This window comes from Pristiophorus japonicus, chromosome 24, assembly GCF_044704955.1.
Source record: "Pristiophorus japonicus isolate sPriJap1 chromosome 24, sPriJap1.hap1, whole genome shotgun sequence".
In the NCBI taxonomy this organism is placed as follows: domain Eukaryota; kingdom Metazoa; phylum Chordata; class Chondrichthyes; family Pristiophoridae; genus Pristiophorus; species Pristiophorus japonicus.
In genome coordinates, this window is record NC_092000.1 from 2148582 (window position 1) to 2163506 (window position 14925).

At 45.9% G+C, this 14925-nt stretch overlaps 1 protein-coding gene across 1 annotated transcript in view; it reads left to right on the forward strand.

Annotated features, from left to right (window-relative positions):
* Window positions 1–14366, forward strand: part of LOC139237783 (vascular cell adhesion protein 1-like) — a 47837-nt gene extending 33471 nt beyond the window's left edge. The window contains exons 5-8 of the mRNA XM_070866967.1: window positions 1232–1498; window positions 3846–4160; window positions 7293–7571; window positions 13131–14366. Coding sequence (XP_070723068.1) covers window positions 1232–1498; window positions 3846–4160; window positions 7293–7571; window positions 13131–13306 — 1037 coding nt within the window. The 3' untranslated portion in view covers window positions 13307–14366. The remainder of the gene's footprint in view (window positions 1–1231; window positions 1499–3845; window positions 4161–7292; window positions 7572–13130) is intronic.
* The last annotated feature ends 559 nt before the right edge of the window (window positions 14367–14925 follow it).

Here is a 14925-nt window from a genome sequence, read left to right on the forward strand (position 1 = left end):
AGGTTTCCAACAGTGCTCATTTTTTTTGTGTGTGTGACAGTTCATATTGTACCTCGTCGCCAAATGTTGTGTATGCAATAACTCAATAGGCTTAGTATCGTGAACTCAATCAGGTGCGACCCGACCCTACTTTATTAGCTCTCAAAGTGAGGATTAACCATGGGGGCTTTCTTTATATACACGGGCTGCACGTGTGTGTCTGTGGTCCAATGAGCTCCGACGGTCGCTCCCCCTGGTGGCAGGCAAACCCAGGCATACATACAGTACACATTTATTTCTCTCAATCTGCAATTGGCTACCTCTGTGAACTGCAGTGTGAAGATCTCTCGCCACGCTCCCCATGGCTCTCTCTGCAGCAATGAAGGTCACCACTGCCCACGCTCAAGCTCCTGTCAAGCAGTTACAGGGGAATCTCTATTATAAGCCAGTGAGCAATATGAGCATATATTCACAAGGTCACTGATGGCCTGTACAGCAGAGCAATCCACTTCATTAGCTTTGGCACATATGCAGACAGCAGAGAGAAATGGCCACACAGGTCTATGGGAATCCTGGCTTCCCTAAGTACATCGTGGGCATGCACGCTGCTTTCAAGGTGCCCATCGAGCAGCCTCTCGCCTTCGTGAACAGGAAGGGATTCCACTGTACGAATGTGAAGATAGTGTGTGACGCCTCTCAGATGATCACCGGACCTTGGCTACCCCAAACACAAGCAGAAGAGCAGTACAGCTACCAGACTAATAAGTGAGAGGACCATTGAGGTGCTGAAGGCCTGTTTTCATTGCCTGGTTAACTTGGTGCCACCCACACCTAGGAGTCTGTTCATCCTACCTCAAAGCCTCTAGGAGGGCTTGGAGGTCTGAATGAGTGACATTATGCATTCTGCTCTCTGGCTTGGTGCCAGGCCATCCTGCTCCTGGGCACAGATTGACACTTGAGTATTCATAATTCTGTCCAAGTATAATAAAAATCTTGGTCAGAAATGCAATTAAGTAATTTGGAGAGAAATGCAAGAGGCAAGCAGTGTTCTTGTCCAGTTCTGATGGAAGGCCATCGACCTGAAACATTAACTCTGTTTCTCTCTGCACAGATGCTGCCTGACCTGCTGAGTGTTTTATTTCAGATTTCCAGCATCTATGGTATTTTGCTTTTAAAAGGCTTGGCGATTTACTCTGAACTGTTCATTTTCTTAATGTATTCCATATCTTTGTATTTACTGTTTGCTCGGCAGGAATCGTGGCAGGAGTTGAGACGTGGATCAACGCAAACCCCGCAGCTGTGGCTTTTGGAGACTCTTTGGTGGTGAACTGCAGTACAACATGTGCAACAGAACCAACAATAGTAATAGAAGGAATAAGAGATAATCATCCAAAATCTGGTGCTCAATGGAAAACCCATTCTTCCTCAAGTATCCAATCATGGGCTACCAGAGTGACATGTGCAGTACTATGCTTACCTAATGATTTGGTTACCAATCGACAAACGATGACTGTATACAGTAAGTTAAAAATCTTGCATCAATAAAATTTAAAGGGGAAAAGGTGGTGATAGGTAAACTGTTTAAGGATGTGCAGAAAGTGTCTGGTTCAGGGCAGCTTACTGTTGGTGAGATAATTAATCTGTTGTGTAGTAGGAAATTGAATTACACAAAGTGAAGCCCTGATCTCAGCTGGGGCTATGGAGCATTATCAAATAAAAGGGATTGGGGCAATTAGAAGTAAGGTCAATCTGGTGGAATATACAAGGTGCTACTTGTATCCTTCACACTATGGTGCAGGTTGGTAGAAAGACAGACAGACTTGGATTTATATAGCGCCTTTCATGACCACCGGACCTCCCAAGTGTTTTACAGGCAATGAAGTACTTTTGGAGTATAGTCACTGTTGTAATGTAGGAAACATGGCAACCAATTTGTGCACAGCAAGCTCCCAGAAACAGCAATGTGATAATGACCAGATAATCTGTTTTAGTGATGTTGACTGTGGGATAAATATTGGCCAGGACACCGGGGATAACTCCCCTGCTCTTCTTTGAAATAGTGCCATGGGATCTTTTACATCTACTTGAGCAGGGAGACGGAGCCTCGATTTAACGTTTCATCCGAAATACTGGTGCACCTTGTAACTGGGCTGGCCTTAAAATCCTTCCAGTTAAGGACGGTTCTCTGTCTCAGTCCATTTCTGTTTGGCTTTATAATTATTCACATTAAAGAATTTCAGCAAATCAGTTTTTCTGATGCTGCACTACAGCAAATCCAGTGTAGAGGTGCACTCAACCACAAAACGTAACGAGGAGTTCTTCCTGAGGTTCCCACATGATTACGCTCTTAGGAGAATGAGAAAATCAGCGGGGGCGGGAGGCAGGCGGGGGATGGGGAGCAACCCTCATAAATCTCCTAGCATCCATCTTAAGCTCTTCAAAGGTCCAAGAATAGATCAGATAACTGTGTCCCTGTCACAAATTTCCACATGGCTCAGAGGTAGAGAATACTAAAGAGTAAAGACAGTGTTAGAAATAGGCGTAATATTACTAGGTCATCATCATAGGCGCTCCCTCGAATCGAGGATGACTTGCTTCCACGTCAAAAAGTTCACGGGTGTTTCAATGAAGGACCTAATATTCCAGATCCTGAACTTATTCTTGGAAGGGTGGAAGATGCCTGTGGGTGGATTTTTTTAACGTGTGGTGACCGTTGCACACCAGCCACCACACGAGCTTGACAGAGCGAGGTCTTGGTCCAGTGGCAAGGATTAACCAAGCCGACTGGAGACCAGCTCTGCTGCATGGGTCTAGTGAGCACACATATCTCAGTGTGGGTGTGCCAATGCTGCCCCTGGGCCCCTGGCCTCGAACTCACGCCTCTCCTGGGCCCCGATCACATCCCTCTGCAATCTTTCGCCGCTCCTTCGCCCCAGCCTCGCCGCTCCTGCTGTACCTGCCACGCTCCAATCACCGACCTAGATCTTGGTGACGTTCCTCTTCACTGCCGTTGCTCTCCTGCTCCAGCACGTGCTGCTCACTAGAATGGTACGCCACCATGCTGCTCTTTCCACTCCCTGGCCTGCTCCGATGGTGCTCGCAGGACAGGGGCCGCTCTAACTGCGGTATCAAGTTATCTAGATATTACCAAGATACTAGGTGTCAAGTTGCTGAAGGAGGTTTCAGAGATGGGAGGAGTGAGGCCAGGGAGGAATTTGAAAACGAGGCTGAGAATTTTATAACTGAGGTATTGTCGAACCAGGAACAGGGCAAATACAGGGGTGGTTTTCACACTCAGTTTCACCACCACTTTGCATTCTGCTGTATCGTAGCTTCCTGAGAGTTTGCTACAATCTTTCAATAGTGATAGATTTTTAAAATATTTAAACAATAGTCTTCAAAAGTCATGTTTCAATTGGAAGCTGGGACTAATCCAGGTCAAATGAAAGCTAATCCACAATGGGTTGGCTCAGTTTGACTCAACACGGAGCTGTGGCTATCTAGCAACCAGATGCTCTGCAAAATGAAGATCTGTATTGTATACTGTTTCAGTGATCTTCAGTGGGAAATATCTTAATTTGATGCATATCTTTATTAATGTTATTGATGTCAGTAGTGTTTCAGTTTTACAATCGGACTGCCAGGTTTTAGGACAGTGCAGATTGAGGAGTCGAAATACCAAGCAGTATTCTGATTCTCAGTAAGGGACAGTGAACCACAAGGTACATATGTTGCTGGGACAGACTGCTTGTTTGTTGCACATATATATCATTGTGCGACAGTGGATATCTGCAAGGGGAGGAAGTCCATAGTGCTCAGGCAGATTATTTCAGTGAATTGTGTTAACTGTGATCCTCCTTTAACAGATCGAGAGTTAAACATTACTTCACCTCCTGAAGTGCTGGAAATTAACAAAACCTATAGTCTGGAGTGCACTGGTCCGAGGGTCTATCCAAACAATAAGCTCATACTCACATGGCTGAGAGGGAGTGAGATTGTTCAGAGTAATTCCACAGGGGAACCAGGTTTGCCGGATGAAGATAACAGATTGCGGAATGTCTTCAGTTTCACTGCAAGTACATCAGATGACAGACAGGAGTACACCTGCTTGGCAGAAGTGGATTTGGGCTCGAACACCACAAAACCAATCGCAAACTCCTCGGTGACCCTGCAAACTTACTGTAAGTTCCATGTGAACATTTTTTTGTTGGCTCATTTTCCACATTGTATGCTGGGAGGGGCAAGGGGCTTTTATCACTGTAATCTTCTGTTCCATAGCATTAATCAGTAGCAGGTACAATTTACAGATATATAATTAAAACTGGGGATGGGGGAGAGAGGGGTTATAAATCAGTTCTTCTGTGACATGATTAAACTGCAGAGTGGAGAAAAATAAGATGCTGCACTGGCAACCAAAGTTAAACAATGTGATAAGATCTTTCCAATTTCTATCTATTACATTTTAAGGGTAAACCCTGATGTATTAGTTGCACTTCTCGATTCACGATAAGAACAATAGTTAATCATTGTCGTGCCTTGCCTCACCCCAGTTAATCACCCATCCTAGTGTAACCTATCGCTTTTAAGGAGATTATAAGAACAAGAAGATCCAGTGCATGTTACTATGGGTCGCAAGCCACTTACTCAACTAAAGCCACTAATAAATTCAATAAGAAATTCAGGAGAAAATTACCTGGAGTGGTGAGAATGTGATACTCGCTACCATAGGGAGTAGTTGAGGTGTGCAGGGCCAGTAGAAAAGATTGGCTGCCATGTTGTTTAGACACTCTGGAGTTGTAGTAAAGAAGACTACGGTCACACTAAGTTTAGCTCACAGTACTCAGCCTCATGGAGTTCTTCGATACACAATAAATATTATGGTATCTTTTACTTCCACTTGAGAGGACAGATGGGGCCATCCTGAGAATGGTACCTCTAACAGTGCCGCAGTGTAAGTTCCTGAGTAAGTTTCCACCTTAACCAGAATGCATTGTGAAGGGTTACTTGTACAGTTGTTACTTTTAGTGGGTTAAGAGTATGCTAGTGCCCAAGAAAGAAAAGGGTGTGTTCCCTTGCCTGCCTTGGTCAGGTCATTGAATTTCTTGCGGCACTGGTCTGCCATCCTAGGAATAAGAGCATTGGCATTCAGTGCCAGTGCCAGGTCCCTACACATAGCACGAGTGGGCTTTTGGGGTTGGTTTTCTGCCAAATATACCAATCGGTCTGTCCTATGTTCTGTTTCATTGAGGAGTTTTTGCACGTTGTGAACTTGTGTTATGTCCTTGTCCATTCTTCCACTGCCTCTTCCAGGTTGTCCTGTGTTACACATTCTCGTAAAGTGGCACAAAATCATTGCTAATAAGCCCAGTCAATCTAGCTGATGGTCAACTCAAGCATTGTTCCTTACTTCCCTGCTGCTCCCCCAGACTGCTGCTGTAATCTTCGCCAGAAATCGATTTTAAAGGCTGCGCTTGAATTTCCATACACTGTCGCAGATTTCTCCCGTTTTACATTGATTATATGCTAATCGTTACTTCAATGGATATGCAAATGATCTGACCCAGGAAATGCTGATTTAAATACCTCTCCAGGCCATGGGATGGCACAACTCATTTTCCATTGGCATAAAAGTGGTGCAACTCACTGAGTGAAATTTTGGGGCCATTGTCTAATCTGCATTTTATCGTTACTTGGATGAGTCAAATCTCATATTTATAAAACAACAAATCACAATTAAGAAGGTTCTGAACATACCAATGAGTGCGTGGTAAGTAGCAACAAAGACTACCAATTACAATGTTCCAAAACTAACTAACAATACCAAGAAAACATCCACCAATAATCAGCAGCAGAAACACAACCAATAAAAGCACTCCAAATACTTTTGGAAAATGATTTTTGGCACCATCTTGCTTTCTCACTAAGTTGAAGATTGGAGACAGCATAATAAAAACATTAAATGATAAAAGTTCCCATATACAATTGCCTTTTGTGTGTTTGAAATATCTCCAACAGTGTCTGACCACATCTCGTATGCGCTGTTCCAATGATGCACCACTTCTGCACTCCCCATCCCTACAAACCCTCATGCAATAGTGTCACTTTCAACTCGCAATAAATAATCTGAAGGCAGCTATACTTGATTACATCATAGTCAGTGCACTTCAAAGTAATTTATTGCATGCAAGAGGTTTTGAGATATTTATTCAAGATAATCTTGTGCAGTATAAATTCAAGTCCTTTTGGTGGGAAATATATAGGAGCATGACGAGTCTGTTGGTGTTGTGTATTGATTCTATCAATGCGCAGTTCTACAGCTGGCAGGATGCCCCAAATGGCAAGCCTTAATTTCAGGTGCTCCATTCGGTGCAGCAATTTCCCACAGGAAAGAAGCAAAATTTGACAGTGAGTCAGCTCTGGCTGTTTTTGCACCCCTCATCATCATCATAAGCAGTCCCTCAGAGTCGAGGATGACTTGCTTCCACACTAAAAATGAGTTCTCAGGTGACTGAAGAGTCTGATGCGGGTCCTACAGTCTCTGTCACAGGTGGGGCAGATGGTGGTTGAAGGAAAGAGTGGGTGGGGGGCCTGGGTTGCCGCACGCTCCTTCCGCTGTTGACGCTTGGCTTGAGCTTGCTCTCGACGAAGAGACTCAAGGTGTTCAGCACCTTCCCAGATGCTTTACCTCCACTTTGGGCAGTCTTGGGCCAGGGATTCCCAGGTGTCGGTGGGGATGTTACATTTTTTCAAGGAGGCTTTGATGGTGTCCTTGAAGCATTTCCTCTGCCCACATGGGGCTCGCTTGCCGTGTCGGAGTTCTGAGTAGAGCGCTTGTTTTGGGAGCTGATCGAGCGTGGTCAGTGCTTTGATGCTGGGGATGTTGGCCTGAGGGAGGACGCTGACATTGGTGCCAGTGGATTTGCAGGATCTTGCGGCGTTGGTGGTACTTCTCCAGTTTTTTAGGTGCCTGCTGTACATAGTCCATGTCTCTGAGCCATATAGGAGGGCGGGTATCACCACTGCTCTTGTAGACCATAAGCTTTGTGCTGGGTTTGAGGTCCTGGTCTTCAAACACTCTCTTCCTCAGACGACCGAAGTCTGCACTGGCACACTGAAGGCGGTGTTGGACTTCGTCATCGATGCCTCTACAGTTACCGTGACCAAGGTCTGGGCACAGGATTGCTTCTGCTGACGCCTAGCGCACGGCACAGAGAAATTTATGTTAAAAGGAGTTATAAATTGCCCTTCAACAAAATCAAATAGAAATAATTTCTCACTCACTTTTATGTAATTTTCAAATCTTTCTTTTACAGATAAACCTACAGGCACAATTATATCAGCAAATAACAAAAGCATCTCTGAGTCCCCGGTACATTTCAGTAATGGTGATAGTATCATATTAATCTGTGATTCCCAAGGAAACCCACAGCCTACACTGAAATGGGACTACCCCCAAAAAAGCAATATTGTGATCAATCCTTCTGGAGTGCTCCATATTTCCGACGCCACAGCAGAAAATAATGGAATATATAAATGTACAGCTGCTAACAAACTTGGAGCTGATGAGAAGAACGTGTACATCAAAGTCAAAGGTCAGTTTGAAGTCTTGATGATAAAACATTTAACTTTCCCCTCTAGGTCAGGGCTCGAGCCAAGCCAGATTTGTGGCGAATAACAAGACCACCCACTCGTATTACAGGTGTGCTGAAGTTTGAGGCCTTCAGACTTTAGGTGAAGATGGGACTGTGACCGAGAACAGCAGGGATCGGAGACGATGAGTAACTTGGTGGGGACAATGGCTTTGAAGGCAGAGTAAATCATTGCTGGCAGTGAAGGGATGCCAGCACAAATAGTGCAATCAATTCCCAATCTGTAGAGTTGGTGCTCTGTCGAGGTTGCTAGATCATCCAATGGGGGAAGGCAGATGTTACTGCACACCTCTCAGCAAGCAGCCAAACAGAAGGTTGCGTACCTATTGAACTGACTTCAGACCAGGCAGACACAGGAACAAATTAGTAAAGTGTGTCACATGCAGAAGGATTGAAGTTAGTTGCTTGCGTGCCTCCCCTCAATCATGGATTGCCCTGAACAGTTGGTGCAATCATGGCATTCAATAATAATTCTTGTGTCTGAAAACAGTAGAGCAAGTAAATAAGAGATGCATCCGTAAGATCTAACTTTGTAAACTGACTTTTTAAGAGCTTTACAATAAGCAGTCCAGGAAAGAGGTAGTGAATATTCTGTATCATCATCATCATAGGCAGTCCCTTGGGGTCGAGGATGTCTTGCTTCCATAGTAAAAAGGAGCACTCAGGTGATTGATGAACTCATTTTAAACGGTGCAACATGCCTGTACGTGAATTATTTTACTGTGGGGTGGCCGTTGCACACCAGCCACCACACGGGCTTGATGGAGCACGGTCTTGGTCCAGTGGCAAGGGGATCCAAGACGATTGGAGACCAGGCTCCGCCGCGCGTGCCAATACATACAGACTCAAACATTCTCCTCCTTCCTTCTTCCTTCCCACAGGAGCTCTCTCTACGTGGAATTCATAGTACGCAATGTGAGCCTCATGACCTCACAGCCGCACTATTGGCCCGTGCTGCGCCTTCCCTTGATCTTGTCCACGCTGCTCCACCTCTGGGCTCCGACCTCTCCACTCCTCCGCACCTTGTCTGTCCGCTCCTTGCCACTTCCGACCTCCGCTCCTCGCCGCTTCCGACCTCTGCTTCTCCCGCTCCTTGGTCCCGACCCCTCCACTAGGCTCCACCACGCTCTACCTACATTCTTTGACCTCTCCTCCTTCCATGAAGTGGGCCCCTAACCATCCTAATGCCTGCCCTCAGCCTGTCACCACCTCACCGAAGGGTGTTGCTCAGCACCGAGCTTACGGCTCACATCCTGCCGCAGGCAACTCGGCTCATACAGCAGTGCCTGGTCTCCGGTTATCTTGGACCCCCTTGCCACTGGAACAAAACCTTTCTCTGCTAAGCCCGTGTGGTGGCTGGTATGCAACGGCCATCCCACATTAAAAGAACTCGCGCACAGGCAACTTCCACCCTTCAAAATGAAGTTTGGAACCTGGAACGTCAGGACCCTCATGGACAACTCCAACAGCAACAGACAGGAATACTGTATCGCCATCGTTGCCCAGGAACTTAGACGCTTCGATGTTCACATCGCCGCCCTAAATGAGACCCGGTGGGCAAGGGAAGGCCAGCTCAAAGAACAAGGTGGAGGTTACACCACCTTCTGGAAAGGCAAACCAGAGGAAGAATGCCGCCTCCACCATCAAGGATGAGCTGGTCGACCGCCTCAGAGACTCCCCCTGTGGGATACGCAAACATCTCATGACTCTCCGGCTCACCCTATCCCGGAACCAGTGCACCACCGTCATCAATGCGTACGCCCCAACACTCAACGCAACAGATGAAGCCAAAGAGGGATTTTACTCCAGCCTCGAACAATCCCTGTCCCGAGTCCCTACGGACGACAAACTGATCCTCCTTGGCGACTTCAACGCCAGAGTCAGTAAGGACACAGCCCTCTGGGGAGTCGTGATCGGCCGAGAGGGCGTAGGGAAAACCAACTCCAGTAGTACCCTGCTCCTGACAAAATGCCTCGAACATAAACTTGTCATCACCAACACCTTGTTCCGCCAGAGGGACAAGTACAAGGCATCGTGGCAACACCATCGCTCCAAGCACTGGCACCTGCTCGACTACATCATCGTTCGAGCAAGGGATCGCAAGGACATGCGCATCACCCGCGCCATGATAGGAGCCGACGACTACTGAACGGACCACCGCCTAATCCGTTAATCAACATTAATATAGCCCCAAAGCGACAACGGCAACAGAAGCAATGCCGCAGAAAAATTAATGCCGGGGGACTCAAAGACCCAGCTAAGAGAGCCGTACACAGCCAGCGTCTCACCGCCAACCTGGCGACCCTTGATGACCCCGAGACGCTTGGTCTGCCCTCCAGGCCACCATAACCAGTGCCTGCGAAGAGACGCTCGGTCACTCAACCAGGAGACACAAGGACTGGTTTGATGAAAATGACCAGGAGATCCAAGAGCTAATAAATTGCAAGCGCAGGGCATTTCTGAACCTAAAACAACCCAACTCGGGAGCACCGAAGCAGCTTTACACATGGCTTATGGCCAAGGTCCAACAAAAAACCCGTGACCTTAAGAATAGCTGGTGGGTAGAGAAAGCACAGGAGATTCAGCAGCTGGCTGACAGCCATGACGTGCGAGGATTCTTCACCGCAGTCAAATTCCACCTAAGGCCCAAGCACCCAAGGCCCCACCCCACTGCTGTCCAAAAATGGGGAGGCACTCATCACAGACACCGAGGCAGTCAGGACCCGCTGGAAGGAGCACTTCAAAGATCTCTTTAATCGACACAAGTGTCCTCAACTCCATCCCACAGCTTGCTACCCGCTACCATCTCAGCAAAACCCCAGCCCTGCACGAAGTAGAAAAGGCCATCTGTCAGCTCAAGAACAACAAGGCATCAGGAGCAGATGGAATCTCCGCCTTGGCACTAAAATATGACGAATAGGCACTATTGGCACGAATGCATGACCTCATCTCTCTCATTTGGAAGGAGGAGAGCATGCCGGGATATCTCAGAGATGCAGTAATCGTGACCATCTTTAAAAAAAGGGGACAAGTCCGACGCGGCAACTACAAAGGAATCTCCCTGTTGTCGGCCACTGGGAGTCATCGCTAGAATCCTCCTCAACTGTCTTCTCCCTGTGGCTGAGGAGCTCCTCCCAGAGTCACAATGCGGATTTCGTCCTCTACGGGGTACAATGGACATGATCTTTACGGCGCGACAACTGCAAGAGAAATACAGAGAACAGCACCAACCCTTGTACATGGCCTTCTTTGATCTTACAAAAGCCTTTGAAAATGTTAACCGTGAGGGACTATGGAGCGTTCTCCTCCGTTTCGGCTGCCCCAAAAGTTTGTTGCCATCCTCCACCTGCTCCACGACGACATGCAGGCCGTGATCCTGACCAATGGATCCACCACAGACCCAATCCACGTCCGGACCAGGGTCAAGCAGGGCTGCGTCATCGCGCCAACCCTCTTCTCGATCTTCCTCGCTGCAATGCTCCACCTCACACTCAACAAGCTCCCTGCTGGAGTGGAACTAAACGATAGAACCAGTGGGAACCCGTTCTACCTTCGTCGCCTCCAGGCTAGATCCACGACTGTCCCATCCTCTGTCGTCGAACTACAGTACGCAGATGATGCTTGCTTGGTGAACTCCAAGCCATCGTCAACATCTTCACCAAGGCGTACGAAAGCATGGGCCTTACACTAAACATCCGTAAGACAAAGGTCCTCCACCAACCTGACCCCACCACACAGCACTGCCCCCCCTCCCCCACCCCCCCCACCCCAAGTCATCAAGATCCACGGTGTGGCTTTGGACAACGTGGAACACTTTCCATACGTCGGGAGCCTATTATCAGCAAGGGCAGACACCGACGACGAGGTTCAACACCACCTCCAGTGCACCAGTGCAGCCTTCGGTCACCTGAGGAAGGGAGTGTTCGAAGATCAGGCCCTCAAATCTGGCACCAAGCTTATGGTCTACAGGGCTGTAGTGATACCTGCCCTTCTGTATGGCTCAGAGACATGGACCATATATAGTAGACAACAAAAATCGCTGGAGAAAGGATAGATGCACAAACGTCAGTGTTCTTGATCAGGCCCACATCCTCAGCATCGGAGCACTGACCACACTCAACCAGCTCCGTTGGGCGGGCCACATTGTCCGCATGTCCGACACAAGACTCCCAAAGCAAGCGCTCTACTTGGAACTCCTACACAGCAAGCAAGCCCCAGGTGGGCAGAGGAAATGTTTCAAGGATACCCTCAAAGCCTCCTTGATAAAGTGCAACATCCCCACTCAAACTTGGGAGTCCCTGGCCAAAGACCGCCCGAAGTGGAGGAAGAGCATCCGGGAAGGAGCTGAGCACCTCGAGTCTCGTCACCGATAGCATACAGAAAACAAGCTCAGTCAGCGAAAGGAGCGTGTGGCAAACCAGACCCCTCACCCACCCAGAAACATATAAAATTCTGACGGGACTGGACAGGTTGGATGCAGGAAGAATGTTCCCGATGTTGGGGAAGTCCAGAACCAGGGGTCACAGTCTAAGGATAAGGGGTAAGCCATTTAGGACTGAGATGAGGAGAAACTTCTTCACTCAAAGAGTTGTTAACCTGTGGAATTCCCTGCCGCAGAGAGTTGTTGATGCCAGTTCATTGGATATATTCAAGAGGGAGTTAGATATGGCCCTTACGGCTAAAGGGATCAATGGGTATGGAGAGAAAGCAGGGAAGGGGTACTGAGGTGAATGATCAGCCATGATCTTATTGAATGGTGGTGCAGGCTCGAAGGACCAAATTGCCTACTCCTGCACCTATTTTCTATGTTTATCTGTTTCTTTCCTCCAACAACTGTCTGTCCCACCTGTGACAGAGACTGTAATTCCCGTATTGGACTGCTCAGTCACCTGAGAACTCACTTTTAGAGTGGAAGCAAGTCTTTCTCGCTTTCCAGGGACTGCCTATGATGACCTGCACTCTAATTTTGTTGTCTAGGAACCTGTTAAATATAAATTTATTCCATTCTTGAAGACCATATAATTCACAAGCAGCAAGTTTCAAAATGATTTACAGAGTCTTTTGCAAGAGTGGAATAAATATCTCATTCAACAACCTCCTGTACGGCATGCACGCTCCTGTTGCATGTTATTTTGCTAATTTTAATATAGATCACCCATTTAGTTGCAGAATGTTTGACTGGTGATCTCTTTTTTTGTGTGATGTGGAGTTTTGTGAATGGGGTAACATTATAAACACAGACACTGGGGTGATGGTCCTTGCCTGTTCCATTCTGTCATAGAAGGTTCAGAGGCAATAATATACAATAATTGCTATGATTATGAAATGCTCTTTGCTAAGTGACTACAATTGCCAGTGAATTTCAAAAATGCAGTTCTGCTTGGACACACATGGAACAAATTATGTAACCGACATGTAATGGATTACAATTGCTTATCAAATTGTATTATTGCTGAAATAGGTCATAGAAATAGAGTTTTACAAATCAGTTTATTCCCACAGATATAACAGCTATCATAGCTGCAGCAAGTGTGACAGTGGTGGCCACATTTGCCCTTGCAACCGGAGCCATCATTTATTACTTGTACCGAAATGCCCAGAAAACAGGAGAATACAAACTGCGAAATGCAAAGCCCAACAACAATCCACAAGTCCCAAATGAAAACGAGTATCAGTAAACTTTCGCTCTTATGGAATCAAAGCTACAAGGGACATGAATACAAAACAGGTTTCATGAATTTAGAAACAGTATTTGCCAACTACTCTGGAAAAGATCATTTGGGTTAAATTTGGGTGGTGGTTCTCCTGCCCGTTTGCCGTGGGGTTTTAGCAGATGAGTGGTATAACCACCACGCAAATTCACCCCCAACCTTTCTGAATGGCCTCCTGTTTCTGTAACCCTCTCCAGCCTACAATCCTCAAAGATCTTTGCACTCCTCTAATTCTGGCCTCTTGTGCTTCCCTGATTTTAATTGCTCCACCAGTGGGGACCATGCCTTGAGCTGCCTGAGCCCTAATCTCTGGAATTCCCTCCCTAAACCTCTCTACCTCTCTCTCCTCCTTTTAAGATGCACCTTAAAACCTGCCTCTTTGACTAAGTTTTTGGCCATCTGTGCTAATATCTCCTGATGTGGCTCATTTGTCAAATTTTGTTTGACGCTCCTGTGAAGCGCCTTGGGACGTTTTACTGCATTAAAGGAGCTATATAAATGCAAGTTGTTGTTGAATTCTTCTTCACTAGGAATTTAGCCGCTTACAGTGTTAAAATGCTACTCACAGCATTCTTTATTCTAACTTCCTGTTTCAGGACAAGTTTTGAATTACTTTTCATTTAACTTTGAAAAATGACTGAATCTCTAATACTTCATTACTTGAAACCAATAAACTGGAGATGAGATTTGAGACTGTAAAATAATCATTTATGTGATTACTGATGAACAGCATGCTTTTATAATGTGAACAGGTATCTTTTTTTTATTTTTTATATTACATACACATACTTTCAGGCATACGTTTTGAGCTGTCATGTGTTACTATTTTCTGAGCATGTGCTATCTGGCGTGTTTAATATGAAGAATAGCTGCAGAAATATGTAAATGCTACTTCTTGTAAAAATATTGAGGGCTATTTGTCTAATCTTGGCATGCTTGTATGAACAGTAATGTGCATAGTGAACAGGGAAATGTATCTTTTATAGATACTTTTGAATATGTAATCATCTTTTTTCAAAAATAAAATCAGAGAAATTGCAAAAATTCTATTTGTTCATGGTAAAGTAAATTACATTGCCAATGGTGGTAATTGTGACTTTCCAAAACATATTTTGCTTTGAAAAATGTTACTCACTATTTCTTATTTAAAGTTTTGAAACAAAATTGTGACTGCGTTCTTCTAACTGCTCCAATGGACAGCTGATAGCAATGTACTCAAACACTTGGATAAAACGTATAAACCAGAAAGTCTGCTGATTGGATTTTCACAAATTGTGTAAAGGGTCTAATATGACTCTTATCAGTATAGCATGCCATCTCGCTAATTCACACGGACAGGCAGACACAACCTTCGAAGACTTCGGTGCACTTGAGTAACTACTTAGAAAGGAAAACGCATCACTGAAATGCCTCTGATTAGTTAAGATACCTGAAGTTGGACTCCTTTAATGTCAGTATATAGAAATGGTTCCTTTTGGAATCTACTTCAGTATCTCTTCTCCATATGCATAGTACAGTGGTATCCCCAGGACAGTGATAGCCCTTAGGCAGGTAACACATGGAGAAAGCCATTATGGAATTCCTGA